Genomic DNA, 24360 nt, shown 5'->3' on the forward strand with positions numbered 1-24360 from the left:
GTGCCCGAACAGGTATTTCGCTGCTGCCACTAATTGGCCTTAATTTTCCAATTTTGGTGCAGTAAATTTTAATAACTTCACTGAAACTATTTTTACCGGGTACCAATATTTGTTTCCAGACTGCAACAAGTTTCTCAAGTCCTGTTCTGCCTTTGGGCTAGTCCCGTTAGCAAACGTTGATGTCGGGTTGTAATCTCGTTTCCCCGTGTTCTACATTTACCCTTGCAGTTCAAGTTCCCCTTTGTGCACTGCTTCCGAACAAGCTGCTTTGAGTTCGTGCCCAAGACGTTAGACTCCAGCGAGGAAGGCACAGTCAAGCGCACTGGCTCGTGGCAGTGCGACGGAGAACTGCTGGCAGACTCGTCGCTTCTCATTAGGTAACGAGTGCTTCCTAACGAGCTTCTCCACTTCACAGTCAGTCACTCATTCTTACCTCAAGTGACTTAAGGAACGTTTGTAGTGAAGAAGTGACAAGTGTAGACAACATGAAGGTCTTGGAAGCAAGACAAGCAAAAACCTTTAAAGGGACCCTACAGCACTTACCGTCGACTACTCGGAATGTTTTTGGGATAAAGTCTATTGTGCCAGCAATCTCCTCCCGCAAGAATTATAAAGATCCATTCACTATTACCGAAACTACGTGCGGTGAGAAATCGCGCATAATTGTCCCCTCTCAACTTGACTGCGGACAACGCGACGAGAGCTGCGCTCTCTCCCGGAGACGGGGGTGGCTCGTGGCGTTCTCTTCGACGGCCTTCGACATATCACAGGCCGGAGAGTCTTCTCCTTTTCTCCGCAACATGGAGGGGTCTATTTCCGGTCTGGTGCCACAAAAATGTAGGCATGGCTGCCTGCTCGCAAGCGTGCGCTCAGGCTGGTAGGGCGTTTTTGAAGCAATAAACGTTCATTGTCGAGTGATTGTGTTGAAAGGGGAGTATAAAACACAAGAGAAACGCCAAAACTGTGCGTACTGGTTTAGTCATAGAAGACGTTGGTACACAGCGCCGACGACGGTGGATCGTCACAGGAAATGCGAGAAATAGCCGTGAAGTTGACCAGCGACAGCAGCACAGCCATGGCTGCAATGACATCGTTTAGGCCATGCCAGGTGTGCATAATGAAGAAAATTTAAGAGAGCACGGGTGGTTTTTCCGCGTCTTTCAGAGCGATTTGTGCGCTCACCGCTCCGCTTGCACGTGTAATATTTGGCTCAGGTATTCCTGGGAGTGTAATCTAAACATCGTGCAGGTTTACTTGCACTGCTCAAAGAGCGTTGCAGGGTCCCTTTAAGGTAAAAAGTTCATTTATGCACCTGGGGTCACCCAGTGCATAAGTATTTTTAAAGGCTCAAAATCAGAGGTGTGGTCAACACTTGTAAAACAGACTCAAACTGTGATGTTAACAGGACAAGGTTCTGGATGATTGAAGTTCCTAGCCATATTTCTGTCATAGCCTGGCATATTTTAGGCAAGAAAATAAACCTCAGCTCTTGGCATATCACAGGTAACTGGGCACACTTTGCAACAGTTGACTGTACAAGGCCAACTGCACTCAAAATTCACCTCAGCCGGATTTATTTTGAACATGCAGTATGTACGCCAAATCAACTGGGACATGACTGCAGCCCCGTGAAATGCCTTGCTAATCAGTTGGAAACATTTAAAATAGCTCCGTAGTACACAGCACTACACGCGCCGGCAAATCTCGTGAACAGCCGTGAAGCATAAGTGACATTCTGGCTGGCTGGGTGCTTGGTCCACCAGGCTGCCAGGAAAACCGGTTAAGCTCCGTTAAGCATTCAATAGGGTTTTCAAGAGGTGGAAATTTTCAGTGCAGCTGGCCTTTCAGCAGTGTGGCCTAAGGAAGTCACCTCTTACCTTGTTCTGACTGACTGATCATGGGATGGCCTGGCAATCAAAAACGCGAGGAAACCGCCATACCGTTGCAAGTTAAATAGCTTTGAGAAGTTTTAGCAAGTTTCCAACAGCAGCGTGATGATACTTTGATAACAGCTTTTACGTCATTAAGCGTCGTGCTCAACTCATTCTGTTAAACTTGATTGTAGGGTTTAACACGCCGACGCAACGCAGGCGATGAGGCGCGCCGTAGTGGAGGGCTCCGGATTAATTTTGACTAGTACCTGGGGATCTTTAACGGGCGTCTGTTAACTACCACACTCAGTTGTGCATGCCTGAAGATGAAGCATGCTCAGCCTGATAAATTGGTTGTGGCGGTGTTGCCAAAGTTAAGTGTGGCACTCAACGACATGAAACACAACTTGCTATGACAGTGATGTTTACGCACAATTCTGGGCTTGACGAAGCTTTAAATTAATGTCCACCGCTACTTGAAAATAAAAAAAATAGTTGGGGGGGGGGAGCTTAAAGTGCGTATTTAATTAGGCATGCTGTTGTGAAGGGCTCCAGAATAATTATGACCACCTGGAGATGTCTAACATTCGCCGAAATCTCGACACACAGGCATTCTTGCCTCTGTCTAAAAAGCAACCACTGCGGCAGGGATCAAAATAGCGTCCTTGGGCTCAGTAGCACAATGCCTAACGTGTGTTGTTACTGGCAGTATCGAAACTATCGAAACTGTTAAATTCATACGTTCAACGTGCCTCGGCTGGCTGATACCCCTGTGGGTACGCGAGACTGCCAGGGCATGTTCTTACCGTAATCAACTTGTATATATAAGTGGGTGTCAACTGCATCGCGAATACGAAAACCCCGGCATCAACAGCTCGTGCTGCAAAACATCCTTTCCATTACTGTAATGCAAACTAATACACGTCACACTGTCTCTCCACTCCCTGTTTTTCAGGTCTCACCGCCAGTTGCTCAAGCTGTACGCGCACGGTATCGAAGATCGAGACGACCAGCAACCTGGCAGCTATCTCTGCTCCTGCCGATGAGTGCGGAGACGTCAAGGCGACACGTCGACAACCACGCCGGCTGTCCAAGCTGTCGTTTCCGTCGGCTGCCACACCTTTTGTGTCTTTCAATGTTGTTCTCTTCCGCGAGTCCATCCTTCGCATTTATTTTTTCCTGCTTCAACAAGCACATTTGCATCTGCTCTTGGATCTTTCAAAGTTGTTGCTGGGGCCAGACACATACTTGCTGTTTAAGGTGTTACGGGGCCGCCCCCTGTAAGCAGGCTTTATGCTATTTGCGAGGGTCAGACCCAGCTGGTCGGGGCAGCCCTTCAAAGCTCCTGTGTGACGTTACAGTTAATGTGCGGCAATGTTTTGCACATTTGAAGACGTTAGAATTGCTTGGATTTGGGCGAGTTGGTTTTCCACATCAACTTGAAATTTCAGCTTGAACAAAAAACGACAGGACTTAGGTGTCCGTGTTTCCTTCCCAAGTCCTGTCATTTTTTGTTCAAGCTGAAATTTCAAGTTGTTGTTAGGCATTTTCAGCAAACAATGGTCGAACTGCTTTTGAAAGAGCAACAGCTATGGGATGCACCAAGCGGTATTTATGCGGTATTATTTGTTGGTACGAGAAGATAGCAGCTGCCTTTTCTTAGATGTATTCCAAATCAACTGAAGTTGGGCGAATGCAGCTGAACCATTACCAGGCAACAGAACTTATAGCGCGCTATTTTAGTCGTACTAGTTTTTGTTGCACCACAAACAGTCCAGAAGCTTAGGGCCCCCTAACGCTACTGTAGCATAGTGCCGATAACTTGTAGCAATTTCCTCGCAGACGGTAGCTCGTTTCAATGTCCTCGACTGATGTGATCTCGTTGAGCACAGTATGCGAAACAATTGAAGGTCTTGGGGACAACTGGTAAGCTGAACAAGTGGCTTAACTTTTCTTTTGGCTTTCCCACGACATTCCATTCCTTGTTTGTTGTTTCCTCTTTCCATTCTTCGACATTCGTGGAACAAGTGATGCTCATGTAGATGGTACAAACCTGTTGCGCTGAATGTTGTCCTACCTCTAAAGTGTGTTACTTTGGGGATCACCTTTGTAACTCCGCAGTCAGCTGTGGTCTGTTTTTGTGTACGTATCGACACAGTGCGAATACTATTAACTGATCACCTATTGCGACTTCCGCATGTACAAACACACGCATGAAGGGGGGGGGGGGGGGGGCACAGAGTTTGAGATTTGAGACGTTTCCGCACAGCACACAATTTCGCAGGAACCATGTTGCTGTTGACTGTCTGTTCTCTTGAAAGTTAAGGCGTAAAGTTGGGCTAGTTGGTTATCCGACTGCATTTTACTAGCGAAAAATAGACGCGGACGAAGAAGAACTACACAGGACACTCGCTAGTACACAGGACACTAGCGAGTGTCCTGTGTACTTCTTCTTCGTCCGCGTCTATTTTTCGCTAGTAAAATGCAGTCTCTTGAAAGGTTGACGTGTTGTAATAAATTGCATGCTGTCTTCCCTCACAATCGTTTCAAGCCATGTCCAGTTCTGATACAGTAGCACCGACTCTTCTTTTGCCCCCTGGATTGTGTTGGTGCTTGGTGTGTGAAAAGAATGCACAAAATTTGGGCCTGTTGCCATGAGAGACTGTGATACGTATAATCTCCAAGCAAGATAAGCATGTGATAATCCATTTTCATGTTTTTTCGAGGCAACAGGTTTTTGGCGGCACGTGGCGACCCGTTGGTTGCCGACTTGTTAATATTGTGCAACAAGATATTGAACCTGCCACAGAAGGCGATTTCAAGCGCGTTGTCACTGGGTGATCACGTGTTGTTGTTGGTGTTTGGTGTAGAAACCTGCAATGTCGCCGAGTTCGCCTTCTTTGTACAGAATTGTGCTTTGGTTCTCGTCTGATGCTGGACTGTTCGGAATGACGGGCTGGGCACTTGCAATCGTGCCTGGAATATCAAGAACTTCGCAGGTACAGGAGACTGCACAATAAAAGATGCGAGTCCATTTTGGCGTGTTTTTTGTTTTGTATAAAGCACATGCATAAAAAAGACACTACGTGACACCTATACCAGAATGAATACACATCTCCATCACACACGAGCATTAACTGGTGGCGGTCGTCTCATTGTTCAAAAACTGTTGCACAAAACGATCAGTTCGCACAGCAGTACATTTAGTCTTGAAGTGCCGTAGAAAACCAATAAATCTGGCCTCGAATTCAAGGCTGCACAAATGTAACACAAACGCATATGGTCTTTCACTGCAATAAATGATATAATGAAAGGTCGACCACATGATATAATGCACGATATTGTTGTGGAACAGTTTTTTTTTTTCTAATATGATACATGATATCACTTGAAATAGCATTCATTCAGCTTTGTCACAATTTGGGGAAGATATTTCCGTAGGTAAAAACAAACTTCTAACGACAATTAAAATGATAAGAGTAGCATGTGGAACTTACACCCCATTTCTCAAACCATGTGCAGCTGCATGATGAATGAAAAGCATTCTCCGGAAGCAGGTGGTCAGTTCTGCAGCAGTGTTCTTTCTGCCTGAACTAGCATATGAAAAAAGGTGCACCATTATACACTCAGCAGTGGGATATGTCACATTGGCACATTAGCAGTATGAAGTTTAAGAAAGGGGGTGTAAGTGCCAGCTAGGACTTGCTGACAAGTAATTACGTCTGTTCATATGAAGAGCAGCAGTCAGCACTGTCTCGGGTCTCAATAGCATTTGTGTGAGGAACTAGCCTAAAGCAAACCGGGCCATCGAAAGCAAATTGTATCTCACTTGCTCACAGGATTCCGTTCGTTCACAGGGTTCAACGGCTCACTGGCATTCCCACTTTGCGGTGGAATTTGCGTAAAGTTAGCCGAAGACTGTTTAAGTGTCCTTTTTCGCTGCACTGCTTGCTTGGATAGAACATTCCCAAGGACCTGGCTGAACGACACCATTTAGGACATCGTAAAATCGCCCCTAAGCGCGAGCTCGGTGATCTAAGGACAACACTAGCAGCCCAATCCTTAGAACGCCGGTCCCGCACTTGACCATCACTGTCAGCGTCCTCTCGGGGCTCCCCTCCCGCGACGACCGCCACCTCTGGACAGCCCCGGTGGTCCGCCCGCATTTTTCCCGCCCTTCGGGGGCGGCGACTTGGGCCGCAGGATCTCGATGCGCTCTGTACAGCCGGTCAGGTAATCATTGGGGCCCTTGTTGAAGTGCGCATTGTATGCCTCGCTGTTGAAGTTGCTGTTGGTCAGCTCGGGGCCGATGGTCAGCCAGCCCGGCCGGATGGTCACGTCTCTGCCGAACACGTGCAGACGGCGCCGGCCCAGGCAGAAGTGCTCCACGATGTGGAAGATCTCCTCAGGCTTCTCGATGCCGCCGAACTCGGGCTCCTCCGAGATGATGAGGTCGATGTCGATGTTGGCGTGGATGAAGTCTCCGTCCGTGCTGCGCCGCACCGTCCCCTTGATGCCCATCAGGCAGTGTTCCTTGGTGCGCTGGAACACGGCGCGCGGCTCGAGGTTCTTTAGATGCACGGGGTTCTTGATGTTGGTCTTGATCCAGCAGATGTCCTCGCAGCGCCGGAAGCCCCACTTGCGCAGGCACTGGCGGCCCAGGTCCAGGCCGTCTGAAGAGCCGCACCAGAGGAACAGGAAAGAACGCGAGGCGGCCACTTCCTCGATCTCGAGACGCATGATCTCCTCCCAGCTCCAGAACTTGGTGTGCGCCACGCCGCACGTGCGCTGGTACTCCTCCAGAGGAGGCTCCACCAGAATCACGTCGAACTTGCACTTGAGGCTGCGGAAGTCCAAGCTCTGCAGGTCGCACTTGAGGTACATGGGCGGTGTCGCCGTGTCGCGGATGAGGTCGTCCTTGAGCCGTATGAGCTCCTTGAGCTTGGGGTACTCCTCGAAGCGGTCCGCCAGGCCGACGTCTCGGATAAAATTCTGCGGCCGCTGGCCGGTGTCAACGAAGTGCTGGCAGTAATCGTTGTGCGGATTAGCGCTCTGGGTACCTTTCAGGAACGTGCTGGAGTCGCGGTACGTGTACACTTTGTCCTCGGCGTATGGGTCTTCGTCCGTGGAATGCGTTGGGGAATGCGACGGGTCGGGATCGAGCTTGGGCACCTTTGAATCTTTGGTCGCATCCGCACTTGCTTGGCTGGCTCCCTGGGCTCCTTTCGGCTCGTCGTGTGCGAGTTGCTGTCTCTCGGCGGCATTTCCCAGGATCTGGCTCAAGTTGCTGGCAGTTCCAGCACCGAGCTGCTGAGCCAGCAGAGCCCGCCTCTTCTGAGAACGCTCTTTCAGCGCCTGCCTGACCGTGAGTTCCCCGCTCATGTTTGCGTATTATTAGCCAAAGTTAGCATTAAGTCAATGCGATATAATATGCACGTATGGAAACCGCTGATCAGGCGAAAATAGTCAATTTTTCTTTACCGGCGCGCTGGATTGTCACTCACAAAGCATCGCATGGAAGCCGGGTACAGCGCAGTCACTCATTTAGCAAAAGAGATGAGTGCGTTGTAGTTCGGCTAGTTGTCGCTTCAAACTTGTAGCGCTGCCTAACAGAGTTACTCAATATAGACAGTTGCGAAACTCCGCTTCAGAATCCGGGCGGCGCTAGCCCCCCCACTCCGTGGAAGCTGAGGGGCAAGTCGACGCGCGCGGCACCTAGTAGATAAAAACGGAAATTCGCTAAACTATTAATATTCAAAATTCTTCTGTAAAATAAAGATTGCTTTTTAAATTAAAACACAATAATTACGTAAAATTTACTTGTGTTTTTGCGGCTTTTCTTTTTATGACTTACGGCAGCAGCCGCAAGCACTTGAGTACTGCTTCAACGTCCTGCCGACAGACGACAGGCTAGTCAACTTGCCCCATGCTTGCCCCGGCGCAGGGGGGCAACCGAAGACCGGCTTTCAATACATGGGGCCTATGGGGAGTTTCGCAACTGTCTATATCCAGTAACTCTGCTGCCTAACGCATAAATCGTGCTGATCAAACTACGCTTTTGCGAAAGTTTCTAAGTTTTAAAGAACTTTTAACCAAAAATGTGCTTATAAATAAATAGTTATTAGTATTAGATAAAAATGTGATGTTTGTAGTTATTTTGTGCGTAACGCTAGCAGCGTTTCGTTCGGCAGATTCGGCAGCAACCAAAACTATCTTTTTAACAACGTCTATGCAAAATGAATCACAAAGTACTTATTAGCTAACTTTGTTATTTTAAAGAATATTTTATTGCAACTGATTTCAACATACTTACTGGTCATACGATTTTATACGAAACTCACACCACGAACCCTTTTTCGCGCCATTTTCAAATGTGGAAAATGTGTCCGCGAAGGAGTTGATAGCGGCGGCTGGCACCGAAGTGATTGAAGGCGGCGATTCCAGCATGTCGCAGTGGGTACTTGCGTCAATGTGAAGTCAAGTAGTGGACCCCCTTAGCACATTTGACGTTAATACTTTAATTTCGCACCACCGTCTCCTCCGGACGGAGCAAACATGGCGCGTCAGAACCTGGTTGTTACACGTATTTGAATGCGTTTCGTTTGCACTGGGTTATTCAAAACAGCAAAATAGCTTTGCGCCGAACCAACATTGACTCAGCAGCAATGTATTTAACCATTCGGTCCGTCTGCATCGCCTGGAGTCTACCTGTACATGTCCTTGGCTAACTTTAGCCGCCGTCACCACTGCAATCTAACGACAAAGCCACAGAAGACAAAGGAGGGGGGGGGGGGGGGGGACATAAGCGGCCGCTGCTCGACCATCTGCTCGACATTTTCATGCATTATATCGTTCATTGCAGTGAAAGATCATATGCATTCGTGTTACATCTGTTTCATTTCATCTTCCTGTAATTATTTCAGCAATAAACACCCAAAATCCCGTGCAAAGTGCAGCAACTTCAGACCCATCCGTAATAGAAAAAACCATATGATTGGGCGTGGCACACAGCTTGTCTTGTTCTTTCGTAATACAATATCATCGGGGATGGGCCGTTTACCGTACTGACGCCTCAAATAGCCGACCGCACGGGTTGTTCTGTGCTCATTCCCAAAAATAACATTCTACGGTAGAAACATTGTTATCGCTTGGAAAACAAAAACAACAAGTATTTACTCGATTCTAGGCACCTGCTTTTTTCCACGAAAGCGGCGCCTGAAGTGAGGGGGTTGCTAAGGTTCGAAAGACCTAAATTAACCCCTCACCTCCCCCCTCCCCCATCCACTTTTTTTTGTCTCGGCCGTATTTCGGCGAGACGGGCGTGAGGAATAATGTTTTATTTGGCAGACATTCAAAATAAAAATACGTACAGACGGTGAACCCACCGCTTACGTCTGATGCTAAGTCACCCTCACTACCATTAGAGCTCCTTGTGCCGCTTGGGCCGCCGCTCCCAGTACCTCCAGGAGATCGTCTTCTGTACCGTTGAAGTGGTTTGGAATTGAAAACTTCATAAATTACTTGGCCACAACGTCAACTCGGGTCCGCTTCCACGCGTCTGAAATCTGTCTTGCCATGGTTGCTTAGAAAAGGGGTGCTTAGATTCGCATGCAAACTTTCTTTTAGATGCGACGGCATCTCACTCACTCGCCTTGTCCCTCCATACGGCGTTGTCGTTGTCCGTCCACGCCCCTCCCCCATTCTCCTCGCCACGCGAGCTGCGCTCTCCGCCGCTCACCCCCTCTCCTCTCCGATAGCGAACACTCTCTCGCGAGGGGCATTGGATTGGATTCGATTGGCTTGGCTTGGCTTGGCTTGGATTGGATTGGATTTGGGTTGGATTGGATTGTGTTGCGTCATAGCCGCGGCAGGGGGTTCACGGCACGTTTCACGCGATGGGAGAATCAACCTAACGGAAAAACAACGGAACCCCCTATGCGTCGCATCTACACAGGGGTTCCCGCGAGGGGAGGTAGGAGTAATTTTCCATATTTTTCCCCTTGAAGTTGCACGGGAAGGGTGCTTAGAAATGCAAAAATATGGGATATTTTATTGTGCATGAAGTTAAGTATTTACGTTGAAGCCCCCAGCGAAAAAATGCAGAAAGTAGCTTTGCTTTCTTCCTATAGCAGTTCGAACTTTTTCTGCGACACCAGCAGTTTACACTTCTTTTGCGGAAATAAGCGCATGCGAATTTCACAAACGCACTTAATAACCTTCGCAGTAAAGAATTAACAAAGATAATTACAAATTACAACCTAACCCAAGTCCTCAGGCCCCTTAAAGGCTGTCTATCCACTTTCGGAAAATGCCACCGAATTCATTCGGGAGATGTCTCAAGTGAATGTGAACCGTGAATTCGGCAGGTCTCTCAAGTGAATCTGTACAGTTAGTTTTTCCTTGTGCTGATACACAAACTTCCGAAAAAAAAAAATAGCGCCCCTCCACTCTGTGAAGAAGGATGACCTGCGAAGCTGGACGCAGTTCACGAAATGCACAAAACAAAAACACGTTTGTTTGTAATTTGCGATCAAGCAATTACCACTTAGTCCAATGAAACTTTGAAGGACTCGAAATTTATTCTAACGGACAAACATAGAGCTGTCTGTTTCCGTCGATCCCGCGTCGTAGACATCTTATTGTCTGCGTAACACACCAGCTCAATCCGCTCGACCCAACTGACGACACCTGATAGTTCGTATTGGGGCGGCGGACGCCCGCCAGCACAACGGACATGTCATTGAGGGCATGAAGCCTATATCTGCGCGTGCACGACCCACCCCCCTTCCCTCCACTCTCAACTCGTGCCTGACAAACCGGCAACCAGTTATGTGCGCGTGCTATGCACCACCAAAATTGTCACTATGAAAGCCCTTCAAGCTGAACAAGAAATATTGGCTCACGTCGAAGTTGCAGTTCATCCGGGTGAGATTCCCAGCTACTCGACGAGCTGGAACTTGCGGCGGCAACGGCGGCGTCTGCGGCTTTCTGTTGTTTTCGCAACCATTCGCGCTTCTGTTCCGGCAGACGCTCTTTCGATTCCCGCTGGTCTTCCTCCGAGCGAACGACACGTGTCCGTCTCATAGGGAGTTAAAACCTGGGAGGACTCGAGCTTTATTCCAGTGGACAAAAAGAAGAAGGAAGAATAATACAGTGCATGAAAAGCAGAGATGTTCACCAGGTTACAGACCGGTTGGCTACCGTACGCATGGGAAGTGGGAAAGGAGAAAGAAAGGGTATGAAAAAGACGGGGAATAGAGCTCGAGGAGCAAGAGAGAGAGAGAGAGAGAAATAAATGTTTATTGGCTGAAAGGACTAGATAGGACTTGGTCCTTGCCGGTCCGAGGTGGTAGGTCTCCTTAGAGTTCCTGTATATGGCGGTGGCTGCCGTCTTCGCCCGGTTCAAAAAGAAAAATTGAAGGTAACTACATTTCGCCGCCAGAGAAATCGGTGCAAGCGACAAGCCGGCCGAGAAAACGAGGAACATTTCATACCCTCCCCCTTGAGCATATGTAGGGGTTTAGTACAGCTGCACTGGACATCAACTTTCGCAGGGCGGGATGGCGTCAATTTTTTTTTCGTTAATTATCGTAAAAACTAACCAAACGAGCGTTCCAAACTAAATGAACGAGGTCACTGCCGGTTAGCTAGGTATATTTTGCCTCATATGTACCTGCAGTTTTCTTTGCGCTAAACAATGGAGATATGTATGGCAAACGCCAGCGGTTCACGAGTTTCTAACTCATGACTATATAAACCGCTCGGCTTTCGAAGCCGAGACGACAGCGACTACGACGGAACGCCGGCTCTACTTTGGTCCAGCGAGCGAGCTACGACGACAAGGCGAGCGTCTAAAGTGCTCTGCACTTTAAAAATTAAAGCCGTTCCACTCAATGTGAAAGCTGTCGGAAGTGCAGAGCAGTGATTCGCCATACTGCTACCACCCCATGCAATTCACATTTCCCGCCTTCGCAGTGCTCGCGCGCCACCTGCCTGAAACAGCGGCAGCGGGAGTTCTGCTCTCTTTGTGCTTTTCTCCCCGCACGTGCCGGCGTTGCACTGCCAACCCAACCCAACGAGCGTCCTTAACTAAAGGAACGCGGGTGCTGCTAGTTAATTACGTATATTTTCCCTCAAGTGTACCTATAGTTTTCTTCGCGCTTAACAACGGGAAGATGTATGACAAGCGACAGCGTTTCACGAGTTTCGAACGCTTATGACTATATAAACCGCTTGGCTTTCGAAGCCTCTGGGGTACGCCGCGAACAACAGTGTTACCCCGGGACGCTACCTTGGTGGTCTATATACTTGGGTCGAGCGAGCGAGCGAGCGAGCTAGGACGACAAGGCGAGCTCCTAAAGTGCTCTGCACTTAAAAAAGGGAGAACAGAGTAACGATGGCGGCGAAGCGTGGGCGGTTACACGCCAGTGAGGTCCGGGCGTGCTCGTTGACGTGACGCCAGGAGCGGTTCATATTGCATGGTGGGGGGCACGTCACATGGTTCAGCGCCTCCAGCAGGGGGCGCGCTGGCAGTTAACCATGTTGCGCGGGCGCCTGCACACGGGGACATCGGAGGGGGAGGGAGGGAGGGAGAGAGAGAGAGGCGGAATAGAAAGAGCACCAAAGGCGGGATAAAAACAAAAGGGTGTGGGATAACGCGGAGGAATGGGGGCGACGGATATGGCAATGATACGAGTCTTTGTTGTCGCAATGCCTGGTTAAGCGCGTGTCGGTGCGTGTAACCGCGCGATGAAAACGCGCACCAAAAAAGGAGGCGCCGTGGTATGCGGAGAAAACGGCGGGATAGCGGCAGCTCGGTGAAACAAACGGGCAGCGGAATTTGCGGAGCGAGAGCTCTGTTGAGGGACACTTTTGACGGGAAAACGTTTTGGTTAGCCGCACGTAACCGAAAAACGCTGCGTTGTGTATTCGGGACTAACCTAAAAAATCGGCTGCTGCTACAACAGTGAAACGAAGGGTTTCTCTTTTGTTTTGAATGAATCGGTAAGAACAGAGATTGGTATGAGAGGTGATGGACGTTCAGAGACATGCCAATGTGCGCGCACACGTGCACACACTTTTTTTTTCAAACCTGGGTTACGAACCACGCCGCAGTTCAGGTCTCCGAAATAATTTAGACCACCGGTGGATTTTTGCGTGAGCCGAAATCTCGACACACGCAAGGGTGTTTGCGCTTGTATTTCAACCCCATCCGAAAAACGACCACAGCGCCCACGCACGCACGCGCGCACGCGTATCCGGCTATTGATGTCCTACGTAGGACTAGGGCTTCTCCCACAGACTTTTGACTGCAGCTCCTATCGTGCGCTTCTTGAATGAATTATTTCCCACAAAATTTCCTTACGTCCTCTTCCTTCAAGTTAACTCACTTCCCCTTGAAGTTTCGTCTCTCAGCAGCCATTTCGTTACCAATGGTGGTCCACCGGTTTTCAGTTTCCGCATTACATCTCCAGCCTAACTCCACTTATTTTTTAGATGCGAAGCATCTTTTGCTCGGGGAGATGTCCCACGCCAGTGCCCCGTCCGCTGCGCCTCTGATGATGATTGTGGCAGGATGCCCCTAGGAATTGGCCAACCAAATAATTCATCACGAGATAGCTTCGCGTTCAACCACCATCGTCGTCTTCCCGTAGGGGAACCGCTGAAGAAGAAGAAGGAGAAGAAGACAAAGCTGCGAAGAAGAGGGCGTGTACGTTGCTCTCAGCCGGTGCACCAACGTCAACAACCTTTACCCCACCAACGCTGACGGAGACTACCGATTGTACCACAGAGGTGACAACATAGACAAGAACATGATTGACGAGTTTCGGCGCCTCGAGAACCACCGCCTACTCACCGTCACACAACAGTACTTGCGTACCTTTGCCACCGGTGTGGACCCGGACGCGGAATTCCCTCTGGCGCTACTAAACACCAGATCACTCAACATAACGGCAACACAATGGAACCACACGGAACCCCCATGATGCGGCGCATCCTCATCAGGGTTCCCCACGGGAAGATGGTGCAATTTTTTAAAATTTCAGCTTGCAGTTTCAACCCAAGTTTGCTCCCTAATCAAATACGCTTGTTTTCTATCCCTAAGCGTTACTTCTATCATCCTTACTTCCATGTCCCGTTGGGCCGACGTATACGTTTTCTTTCCAAATAAACAGTAAGTCCCGAAGCTTCTGATCCATAAGTCGCCTCAGAAAGTACGCATTAGTTGCATACCGTTTATTTTAGGGACAGACAGTCTACCGTTCGTCACTTCAAGTCAATGTGTTCGCCGAATGCCAGCTCGCACCAATTCGACGCCCGATTTCGTTCTCGTGGTTTCGATCAGCACGGACATCTCGTCAAGGATAGTTATATTCATGCACGTCTTCTAGACTTCTTTAACCATACGCTGACGGGAAGGCGCTTCTGTTAACCACTACTTTCCATTTCTTTAAGCTTATTTATAACCCTACAACGAAAGTGTCTTAGTACTGCTCCTCAACAATTGTTCGCAGGTCTTCTCCGTGCGTACCGAACAAGATGATGTCGAATTTCACAATAATTCGCACATCTGTCACCATTATTTGAATGGGTATGGAACAGTTGTTGGCTTCCTTACTCAGGACATTTGATTATTTAACATTTAAGCTACAGGGACTTGGGGTGTATGCATAGGCGTGCGCACAGGGGGGGGGGGCAGGGGGGGCGGCCGCCCCCCCTAATCATCTGAGGGGGGGCGCCAAATTGGCCCATATTTTGTCATTGTAACACATTAAAGTGAAAATTTCTGCTCAGAAATATTTTCTATGTGGTGCAATTCCATCGCATTGAAATAAAAATTTTATAACCATCCCTCTTTGCACTGCGTTCGGACCGCTAGGCCGTCAGTGGGAAGAGATCGGGAGTTGCTGTAAGGGGGGGGGGGAAGGGGGGGGGGGGGGGCAGCGGTAAGACTTTGCCCCCCCTAATCGAGAACTCTGCGCACGCCTATGGGTGTATGCGTGTGTTTAAGGCGGCGTTTAGAAATGGTTTTAAAAAAAGCTGCAGTCGGTTTTAATTACACAGCATTGAATGGCCCATTGAGTGAAAAAGCCGGCGTCCGGCGGCAGGTAGGCACCCATAGGTATGGTAGGCAAACCTGGCTGCTAGGCACCCATAGCAGCAAAAACAAAGCGTAACACGAAAATTTGTGTCAGCGTTCCTTTAAGAGCGAGTGGCGCGGCATTGTTACTCTGGACGGGAGAGATTGCCGTTCCTTATCCTGAGAGAAAAGGAAATGTGCCTTAGGGAGGAGAGGTATGACCGTATCTGGGTGCAGACCCACGTGAAAAGTGTCAATGTGGCAGGTTCGCAAAAATCAATGCCCCTCCACTTTGTGAAGCAGGGTGACCAGCGAAGCTGCGCGAAGTGCAAAGAGTGCACGAAATAAAAGACGTTTGTCATTTGCGATTGAACATAATCTCTAAATAATTATCGCAAAGAAAACTAGAGAGGTCTATCGTTTTATTTTAGGGCATGAACACGGGGCTATCTGTTTATCCGCCAACCAAACCAATTCGTTCGTCGTATCCGCGGATACACCTCGGAACGGCGGCAGGCTTCCCACATATAGGGATATTCTCAACTACCACAGGGAGGGCAGGCGAGCATATCCCGGCTCCCACTAGTCCCTCGATAGAAAACAGGCTGTAGCACTACGACTACTGCAGACTAATTCCTTTCCAAACTCGGTCCTATATCATCAGATGTATCCGACCTACATGAACCAAAATGTAGATTTTGTTCAGGATGGGATGGACGTAGTGTGGAAGTGCCTGCACATCGCTGCAAACCCAGACGAACATACCACACATTTATTAAACAAACACAACGACGTGCAGTAGGAGGCCGCACTGCACAGCTCTACCGCTGAAGATCAGCAGGCTTTAGTCCTAATAGCAAGGGAGGCCGCTGACTCTCGTGGGGTCGGCCGAACCCTTGCAAGAAGACATAAGACAAGTTTTCTCATATGTGCCCAAAAATGTTCTTTTCTCTCTCTATCCCTCTCCCTCACGCTTCGTACCGCTCGACCACGGATGAGAGCAGTCAGGTCGCATCGAGCCGTGTGACGCTCATGTTGAAATTTTCCACCAGCAGTACGGGTATGCCAACGGAAATGCAGGCATAAAAATGGCAGGGGGGAGGTAGACGCCGCGCGTGGCGAGCAGCATACACGACTTGGGAAAGAGCCGGCGGCTGTGGAGAGGAGTATAGACTGGGTCTGTAACCATGCCCTCTCCGTAGGTGGGAGAAGCGCAACACATAATGTGGGAAAGCCGGCTTACAAAGACCAAGGTTACACTGATCTTCATAAAGTCGGCTTTATTTTGAGACACAAATTCATTGCTCGGCAGACAGCTTTCTTGGGGTAGTATTAGACATTAAAATCTGGAGGCCCTAAGACGGTTTCTTTATTTTAACCTTGAAAGTGTTTTATGCCGGGGGGCACAACCATCACCGACGTCATATCCGTCAGGGAAATGACATCACCAAAAAAGTTCCATTGGCGCGGCGGCGCTAGGATTCGAGCCCACGGGAGGTGTGAAACGCTCTGCCAATTGAGCCGTGAAGTCATGCCCGCATAGCTGTACGAACGCGCCTTATGTCCTTCCCTCTAGCTTCTCCATTCAGATAGTGCTGCCGTCTAGGAGAGGTGAAGCGAAGTATTGCGTCATGACGCGCCTATAGTCGGCGCCTCAATAGGGTAGCGTACAGCAGCGGGGATCGCGTCCACGGAGTCCATGGGGACCGCAAAACTCTTCGAAATAACCGAAGTTCCAATTAAACAAATGGTACAAGGAGAGCATTGCAATTAGTTCGCGACACAACTCCCTTCTTGACTTCGTCCATAACGTCGACTTTCGTCGCCAAATCGAGCATACGACATGTTTTGCCATGACAGTTGGGACTTATCGCTAAAGTCTGAGCCTGAAGCGTCCACCACATAATCTGCTCACACGGCGGTGTACGCAACAAAGAAGGTTGAGGACCTCAACAGAGAGATGCATACGCTGGCGCGAGGTTGAACTGGCCTGTCGCTTTATCGACTTTGCGCTGCCTCAGTCCCGATGGCGCCGACATTGTACAGAGCACGGCACCATTTTGACGCTCGAGAATTTTAAATTTTATCCAGAAATGACTCTCACCATGATGTTTTTATTCGAGATAATTTCCAGTTAACCGATATAATGAGTTTTAGATTCGAATTATCGAGGAATTTATTCCAGCGAATTGCATGTAAAATTGCCGGGACCAGCACATCACTTACAATTAACCGAAAATTCCAATAAAACGACCCCCAATTATCGAGAGTCGACTGTATATTCACTGTCCTTCAGTGCGCATATTACATGAGCATAGACTCAAGTCTATGCTGATGAAGCGTTACTCATAAAGCATAAAGCATTAATAAGAAGCATTACTTCTTATTACATGAGCATAGACGGGGCAACGTATTTTGCGCATTTACACAATACATTTAAATGGTTAATTTTGTCAGTCTGGGGGGAACAGATATAGGCGGTATTGTTCCTCATTTGTTGGTTTATATATGTGCACCTTATTTTTAATTTCAAGATTGAGGCTCGTGCAAACTGTAATTGATAAATTGTGTTTGTTATCCGCCATTTTTGAGTCGCGCACCCCTGCTCTAGGTCATTGGTTAGATGCGGGTGTGTACGATTCTAATCTAAAAAAATCATGTTTACTATCTAACTGGCCTCAGATTCGGCAGTCGCATCTATAGTTTAATGCAAGTGGTAAATGTCACGCTGCAAGCGAGGGAGGCTGGAACATGGAGAATGTATTGGGCAGGGAGTCGACTAACGGTTAAGGAGCGGAGAGGGGGAGGGGGGGGGGGGGCAGGAGGCAACTGCGTTGACCATGTTGAGGTCCATGGCGTCTTCCTTGCTGCACTTGCACTGGTGTTGGCAAGCCGTTTCTTTTTGTTATGAATGGGCGCAGCGTAGGCGTGTGCAAACTGTGGTTGCAGAGGATCCGATTCCAGGAAGGACGTCACCGCCACGAGAGCGCTAATGGCGGACGCCGGCCCTGTGGAAATTCGACGAGCCTCCCTCCACTTCTGTGTCGGGGCCTCTAGAAGCTCCTCTCTGGTTTTGGGGGCTGCTGAGCGACTTCCAGTGACCGAGTTTGTCAGCGCGCACTCGTGGCACACGCTATAGTCAGCACTGCGAGCGTTGTGTCCATTCGTCGTCTCTTCGTTACTGTTATCTTCTTTTAGAGAACGACAGCACTTCTTATGGGTTATATGCAGATACGTCCTGCAAAAACGCCCGTGTGTACGAGATTTCGGCGCACGTCAAAGATCCCCACGTGGTCAAAATTAATCCGGAGCCGCCACTATGGCGTGCCTCATTGCCTTCGTCGCATTGGCGCGTTAAACCAGACAATCAATCAATCAATCAATCAATCAATCAATCAATCAATCAATCAATCAATCAATCAATCAATCAATCAATCAATCAATCAATCAGATACGTCCTGGTACGACCCGTACCGCCGGCTGGGCGCCGACATCGCTTGATCTGTTCTTCACGCAGATGGTCGCTGCGCGCGCGCTATGCAGCGAGAGATAAGCCCAGTCACCACTGTCTCTCTCCTTATTTCTAACTCCTTTCCAACGTGTTTTGTAATTCACGCATGCTTATCGGGTTTCGCAGGAGCCGCGTACACTGGACTGCCAAATTTTCCTTTCGCCTAGGCATACAAAGCTCCGCTTTAAAAAGACAGTTGACAGTTTTGTTCTTTTTCGATAGCGGTTCCGAGTACTGCAGATTGCGATAACGCCAGCCAAGAATGAATGAGTGCCAGTTATCACTTCTTTGCGTATGCCTTCACCCCTTTGTCGAACCGTATACACCAGGCACGTCACAGAATGGAGGAGCTTTGTGCCGGTCTTCACTGTCTAGCATGCGTAATCATGCGAACGGCAATTAAACTTCGCCGTTTGATATTTCGGACTACGGATGCGCTAGAAGAATTCTGCTAATTGAAACTGCGTAGAAACACGATTGCGTCTGACTTTCCAATAAAGCATGTCTGGTTACTGTAGCGACTAAAAAGTTAATTAATCAATTTAGTTAATTAAGCCTCCAAAATCCAAAACCTCCTATTTATGTGTCCCCCTGGGCGCATAATCTCACTGTAGAGGTTGTCTTCGCGTAGATCTAAGCGCCTATTTTTAAAAAATCTTGTCGACTTAACTTTGATCACCCTGTATAGTGAAACCAACACATTAGGAGGAGGGCGGATGGAGCAAAGTTTAAAATAAAGAAATTAAGTGTCCTTCCACTCCGTGAAGAAGGATGGCCGGTGAAGCTGTGGTCCGTAATTTCAGAGTCGTCTTAGCGCCTAATTGTGATATACTTTGTTTCCGGATAGTTTCGATAAAACAACAATTACAGCCGTTTTCTGTTATACTCGGTGACAACGTAAGAACGGCACCGGAAGTTGCCGCTGTACCTTATCACCGCAGCCGGATGTTTCTCCGCGCGGCGTAAGTAGGGCGTTACTGGGAATATTTTGAAGATGGCGTGAGCCATTCCCGTAATTTTTTGGACTTAATATGCTTATAAACGACTCCAGTGACGACAAAAAAATTGCGTGAGACAAGGCAGACGATATCACGCACTCATAGCAAACCCCTTTCAAAACGCGCGCGCACTGACGTCACGGGTCCGGCGCTTTGGCGGAGTGATACACTACATGAGGTGGTGCCGTTCTTGAGTTGTAACAGAGTATATCATACTTCCTTCGCAGATAGCCATGTGTTGGCAGCAGACGTCACTGTAAACTAACTATGAAATGTAAATGAAACTAGGCGTAATAGTGGAGTTGTCTTAGCGGCTAATTCTGTAACCACACTCCCTCCGTAGATGGCCATGCTTCAGTGCGCAACATATAGAATGTGGAAAAGTCAGCCTACAGAAATCAAGCTTACACCGATCCTTTTGAAGATGGCTTTGCCTCTAAGCACACATGCATTGCTAGGAAGACATATTTTTACGGACGGTATCAACCGCTTCATATTGAAATATGAAGGCCTTAGAACTTTTTTTTTTTATTTTGTATGAATTCTTCCATACGATCCGCGGGATTTGAGTGGGCGGCGCAAGGCGGCGCTACGCTCGCGTTCAATTGCTCTGTTGTCGGAGATAACCTGCTTGATCCTAGCAATACACATCTTCACTGTAAAAAAATGAACTGAAATTCCCAGAATTGTCTACTACTACGTGACCATTCTTTCCCGTAACTCTGCTACACATAGAGCTCATTTGAACTCAGCTTTACTGTCAAGCGCAGAATCAAAGCTAGGAAGGCGTATTATCAGGCGCTACAAGAGCAGTTACACGACAGTACAACGCCGCCTGCCACATATGGCGGCCCCACGAGCCCCTACGGAGCGCTACACAATGAGTTCCTCTAACGTCTGCTTCTTTGTTATACGCGAATGCATTTCTTGCGCATCGGGCCACGCGTTTCTGCTTCAATATTTTTATTTTATTTTGAAATTCTTACTTATTGATTCTGAAAATACGAAATATCAACATTTTTACGATTGCGATAGGTCGACTTGACCCATCAGGCGTTTATTTTGCGGGTATGAGGTGCCACGCTAAAAGAGTGAGGCTTTTTCGCCGAGGTACTCATCAAAGAATGCTTGCGAATTAAAAATCAAGGCTTTACTCTGCGCGGACGTCGTGGCGAAGGATATATCTGTATCAACACCATGCTTATAAATAGCTCGCAGGAATCGGTATATATATATAAAAAAGCCCACACACGCTGAAGGTATGCTCTGGAGTTAAAGTACCCACGTATTTTGTCTCTTTTTTTTTCAAAAACCTGACTGAAAAAAATTAATGTGAATTACAACACAGGCTTGAATAATTTTCTAATCAATAAGACCAATAACATTTCAATAAGTGGAGACTGAGAAGTGCTTCGAATCGCAGCGCACCTATAAATTCGCGTTGGTACGGCCGTCTGAAACGAATTTCCTGTGCGCGAATTTCCTGTGGCATTTTTGTTCATTCACTTATGACTGTTTCGTAATATGCTTCCCCGCGTGGCTTGTTCCTGTCGCATGTTAAACACAACATCCCTGGAGAAATGGAGAAACATGGATGGAGAAACAGAAATAGCAGGGGACGGCGTGTGCAACTGCTCTCTCTCTCTCTCTCTCTCTCTCTCTCTCTCTCTCTCTCTCTCTCTCTCTCTCTCTCTCTCTCTCTCTCTCTCTCTCTCTCTCTCTCTCTCTCTCTCTCTCTCTCTCTCTCTCTCTCTGTCTCTCTCTCTCTCTCTCTGTTTCATCCGTTTTTGCGAGCAAGCAGACGTCAAGGGATGCGGAGGGAGGGCGTTGTCAGTGCGGCGGCGAATCCGCCAAGGTGCTACGGCTCCGGGAAGAGGCTGCAACAGCGCGGCGGTTCGCTGACACTGCGCTCGTCGCCCGAGCGCCCAGCATTGATGTGTCGAGCGGCACGCGAGGGCCCGGCGCAGCGCGACGGTGACGCCAATTTCCGTTCCCGTTGCGCGGCAGTGGAAGACCGGGCCAGCGCTGCGTCGCCGAACGGGGGGCAGCGACAAAACATTCGCGGGGATATCCGCTTACGCCTCGAGATTGGGCCGCTTATTTGCGGCCTGCCTGACACCCTCTCTCTTCCCCTCTCTCTCTCGCTCTCTTTCTCGGTGCCCTCGCGTGGAGGAAGGAGGCGAGGTTGCGACAGCGGCTGCTGCTCCCATTCAGTACAACCTGCGATGCGGCGGTGGAATAAGCTCGGGAGAGCGCGGCACGTGACGGCATATTGCGCGAACGGACGAGTTAAACGGGCGCGATGCACCCTATTTCCGTTAATTATCGGAGAGCACGTGCGGCTGATGGTTTGCGGAAGAACACACCAAATAATACAAGCATTGGGTTGTGTTAAAGTGTTGTCGTCGTTTAATAATTGAAAGTCTTACCAGGCAGTGCGCGGAGGATGATGATTATGATTACGACGACGATGACGACGACGATGATGATGATGATGATGATGATGATGATGATGATGATGATGAGGAGGAGGAGGAGGAGGAGGAGGAGGAGGAGGAGGAGGAGGAGGAGGAGGAGGAGGAGGAGGAGGAGGAGGAGGAGGAGGAGGAGGAGGAGGAGAGGAATGTCTATTCCGAGCAAAACGGAAGATGGTGGAGCCGTTCACTCGTGCGGGGGACGTGCTCAGTCCGGGATGCACTGGTTGGCTTTGGGAGAGAAAAAAATTGAGGTGAGGGGCCGTGCAACCCTGTTCTGCAGAAACGGGCGCCCATCGAAGCTGTTGGGAATAAAAACATTCAGCAGCTGTATATAGCTCTATGTATAGGTCAACAACGTAAAACAGTATGCAAGAGTCTCGCAGGAAACCTTTTTAGCTTGGCATATTGGTGCGGTACTTGATCTGAGGGTTGCTTTGGGGCTTTGGTCGCGTCCCAGCCAGGCTACACGTGCATTTAAAGATCTCTTCGAGTTTTTTAAGAGCACTGAACTTTGAGGCGCATCAAATGACATCTTTCCATTTTGATAGTTTTTTTTGTTTTCTTTGTGTTATTCCTTTATTATCTAGCGTAGCAAGCCAGCGCGACGGTTCGGCTAACCTAGCTGGTCTTCATTAAAGTTATTCTCTCTCTTTCTCTCTCTCTAGCTAGGTTGGAAGCGTCCTTGAAAGTTACTGGGCACGGTAAATGGCAGCCGTCCGGACCAGATTACTACTGAGCTGCCAAGCTGCTCTTTTTGTACCCTCTGTCTCCCGTTACTTCAGGCTAAACTTGCTGCTGCGTTGACAAATATCTGTTTATCAAAGTAAGCGTGCTTCTAGATTAGTTACTTGGGTCGTGCTAAACGTTAACTGCTGCGACATGCAGAAAGCACGAAAAAGTGAACAAGATTTGAGACAATTGTTACCTCTTTGTCTTGCAACACTTGAGTCCTGCCGCTCACCACATCGCCACGGGTCCAAACTACAGCGACAGTGCCTTTTCCACGTAGCTGAAATGTACAAAAAAGTATAAATGCACTCGTCCACACGAGCAAAATTTGCGCGCTATTCAAAGAGCTTACCATGTCCCACGTTTACACGTGCAAAGGGGGACGAACTGTACCTCACCGAGGCTGGCCCTGGTATTCTGAATCCCTCCTTCACTCGAGCCTCCAATCGAGGACATCCTTGAAATCAATTTTCGCATCTAACAGCATTGCAGTATCTGCCACTCAGCGCAATTGAGGGAACACATGGAGTAGAGCACAGACTGCGAATGCGGCTATAAGCTCCCTTGAGGCTGAGGTTGAACCAAGGCTTTCCATCTCTGACTAAGGCTGCGCCCATATCACAGTTGTTGCTTGAGCGCGTATTCAAGCCTCGCTTCCCGCCCGCCCTCGCAAAAAAAAAAAATGCAGTAGGCAATGAGGTGAAAACACAAGGTTCTCAAAGGCTACTAGGCTTTTAGCTCATTTTGCAAGGAAGTAGGGCGGCGAGATACAAGGTATAGAACGAGAGCCCCGTCAAAGGCGGGGAAGACGTGACGGGCATTCGCTAATGAGATGCTTGTCACGTGACATTAACGTGCGGTGCCAGTTCTTCGTAAAGAAGCAAAGTACTCCAGCGGTAGGAGTGGAGGGAAGGGCGGTGTTCTTGTTCTTGCCAGGAAAACGAAAGTCACACAGGGTTGTCGCACAGCTAGACACTTGGAGTTGTTACTGACAAGGTACTTCAAAACTATTTGACGGGAAAAACGGGAGATGCCATAACTCAGTCAGGATTTGTGGAAAATTTGTTGAGGGCATCATCTTCATAATCTACCACGGCTGCTGCTGGTAAGACTACTAATACTAATACCAGTGTTACCATACTACCAGTGCTGCTGCTACTACTACTACTACTACTACTACTACTACTACTACTACTACTACTACTACTACTACTACTACTACTACCATTACTCATCATCGTCATCAAATCATATTTGTCATCACCACCATCACTACCATTATCAACATTTACACTGCAGGACGAAGGCCTCTCCAAATATTTCCAGCTAATTACATCTTCTGTGGTACGTGAGTTTGCCGAGCCAGTTCTATGCCCCCGAATTTTTTTTAGTTCATCCCTCCATCGTGTGCTTGGTCCTCCCCCATTTCGTTTACGGTCCTTTAATGGCCATTCCGTTGAACGGACGGCCGACCTGTTTTCCTCCATACGTGTTACGTGTCCTGCCAAGCCCAATTGTTTAGGTTTATTTTAACTAGGATATCTTTGACCCGAGTTTGTTGCTTAATTCACGCTGCGGTTTTTTCATCTCTACAAGTGTTGCGCTTAGCATTCTTCTTTCCCTGGCTTTTTGGGCCGATCTACGTTTTCTTTCAAGGTGCTTAGTGGGACCCCAAACTTATAGATTACTCTTC

At 48.5% G+C, this 24360-nt stretch overlaps 2 protein-coding genes across 2 annotated transcripts in view; one reads left to right on the top strand and one right to left on the bottom strand.

The window, feature by feature from the left end:
• The window catches only part of LOC144152728 (ceramide kinase-like), a 103563-nt gene extending 98658 nt beyond the window's left edge, over window positions 1-4905 (top strand). The window contains exons 10-11 of the mRNA XM_077684134.1: window positions 229-377; window positions 2827-4905. Coding sequence (XP_077540260.1) covers window positions 229-377; window positions 2827-2917 — 240 coding nt within the window. The 3' untranslated portion in view covers window positions 2918-4905. The remainder of the gene's footprint in view (window positions 1-228; window positions 378-2826) is intronic.
• Window positions 4896-7428, bottom strand: LOC144152729 (N(6)-adenosine-methyltransferase non-catalytic subunit METTL14-like). The gene has a single exon (XM_077684135.1). It carries the CDS (start codon window positions 7251-7253, stop codon window positions 5967-5969), a length of 1287 nt encoding a protein of 428 aa, XP_077540261.1. The 5' UTR covers window positions 7254-7428; the 3' UTR covers window positions 4896-5966.
• Window positions 7429-24360: the final 16932 nt, after the last annotated feature.

The sequence above is a fragment of the Haemaphysalis longicornis genome, unplaced genomic scaffold (assembly GCF_048455015.1).
Source record: "Haemaphysalis longicornis isolate Haplotype H1 unplaced genomic scaffold, Haemaphysalis longicornis Haplotype H1 scaffold_9, whole genome shotgun sequence".
NCBI lineage: Eukaryota > Metazoa > Arthropoda > Arachnida > Ixodida > Ixodidae > Haemaphysalis > Haemaphysalis longicornis.

Coding starts and splice junctions, on each gene's coding strand:
- LOC144152729 (XM_077684135.1), bottom strand. CDS start 7,253: ATGAGCGGGGAACTCACGGTCAGGCAGGCGCTGAAAGAGCGTTCTCAG.